The sequence below is a fragment of the Aureococcus anophagefferens genome, assembly GCF_000186865.1.
Source record: "Aureococcus anophagefferens unplaced genomic scaffold AURANscaffold_35, whole genome shotgun sequence".
NCBI classification, from domain to species: Eukaryota; class Pelagophyceae; order Pelagomonadales; family Pelagomonadaceae; genus Aureococcus; species Aureococcus anophagefferens.
In genome coordinates this window covers 442072-443549 of record NW_008705593.1, presented here as the reverse complement: position 1 = coordinate 443549, position 1478 = coordinate 442072, and the positions used below count along the sequence as shown (strand labels likewise).

General features: G+C 67.7%; 1 protein-coding gene across 1 annotated transcript in view; it reads right to left on the bottom strand.

The window, feature by feature from the left end:
- Window positions 1-56: 56 nt before the first annotated feature.
- AURANDRAFT_67281 (hypothetical protein) overlaps window positions 57-1478 on the bottom strand; it is a gene marked incomplete at both ends in the record, with an annotated part of 12214 nt that continues 10792 nt past the window's right edge. The window contains 2 exons of the mRNA XM_009042677.1: window positions 57-545; window positions 972-1209. Coding sequence (XP_009040925.1) covers window positions 57-545; window positions 972-1209 — 727 coding nt within the window. The remainder of the gene's footprint in view (window positions 546-971; window positions 1210-1478) is intronic.

The following is a 1478-nucleotide window of genomic DNA, read 5'->3' as shown; positions in this document are numbered from 1 at the left end:
ATCTCGAGCGCGCGGCCCTGGAGCAGGTAGCCCCGCGAGCAGACGGGGCAGAGCACGGTGTCGTCGGCGCCGAGGGCCTCGTCCTCGTCGAAGGCGAGGCCCGCGGCCTCGGCCGCGAGCGCCTCCATGGCCAGATCGAGCGCGTGCTCGTCCGCGCGCGCGGCCTCGTAGGCCTGGATCTCCTCGAGGAGCTCGCGCACGAGCGCCGCCTCCTCCTCCGCCGACAGGGCGTCGTCGTCGTCGTCGCCGCCGTCGAAGAGGCGCGCGGGCGGCCCGGGCTCGTCCGCGTCCGGCTCGCCGTCGCCGCTATCGCTCCGCCGCCGCTTGCCCCGCGACGACAGGACGTCGTCGAGGATCGTCCGCGCGCGCTCGCGGCACGACGCCTCCGACGCGGCGCGCGCCGGCGCCGACCGCCGCGCCGCCTGCGCCGCCTCGCGGTCGCGCTTGATGCGCTCGAGGCACTGCTTCCGGATGCCGTCGAGGCTGTTCGACGAGCGCTTCTTCGGCGCGACGCGCGCGGAGGTTGAGGGCGTCATCGTGACGCGCTGGGGCGCTGGAGCTTTCAAATCAAGGGAGGCGGCCATGCCACCCCGGATGATATCTGGATGATTCTCGCGCCGAGCCGATGTTTACCGAGCAGCCTCCAGCCGTGGACGATGGCGGCTGAATACCAAGGCGATGGCTGGATGAAGCCCCGCGTGCGCGCCATGAAGACTGTATATCATAGTGACATAGTGGCGTTGCGCGCGGCGCTACGGAGCGGTGCGAGCCCGAACTGCACATTTAACATAGTAAAAAATGGAACAATGCCATTACTTGCCATTGCTGCGAGTGAAGGTGACGAGGAATGTTTGAGAGTGCTGATCGAAGCGGGAGCCGACCTGAACGGGCGTACCCAACCTCTCGAGACAACAGCCTTATATCATGCCGCAAGCAAAGGTCACCTAGCCTGCGCACGTCATCTTTTGGACGTTGGCGCCGAGGTCGACGCTCGGAATTCGGTTGGCTTTACGGCACTCCATTTGGCGTGTCACGACGGAAAACCTTCCATCGTGCAGCTTCTCGTTGACTACGGCGCGGACCTTGCTGCGGAGATTAGTGGCTTCACACCGTTGCTCTTCGCTCTCCACTCCGGCCGCCGCCAGACTGTCCTCACGCTGCTCCGCGCCGGCGCTCCCTGTCGGGCGTTGACATCGACCCAGATCAAACCTGAGCACGTCGCCCTCAACGACTGGATGATCGAGATGATGAACGCCGGCGGCTGGGCGGCGCGCGTCGAGCGGCACCGCCGGCCGCTCATGAGCGTGCTCTCCCGCCTCGCGCTCCCGCGCGACGCCCTGGGCGTCGTGCTCTCCTTCTGGTCCCCGCCCGGCGGCCGTTAATAGAGGTCGCGCGGGTTGATGACGGACGCGTCGAGGTCGATGGGCGGCGGCTCGACCTTGAGGGGCATGGCCGCGAGCAGGCGCGCGAGCGCGAAG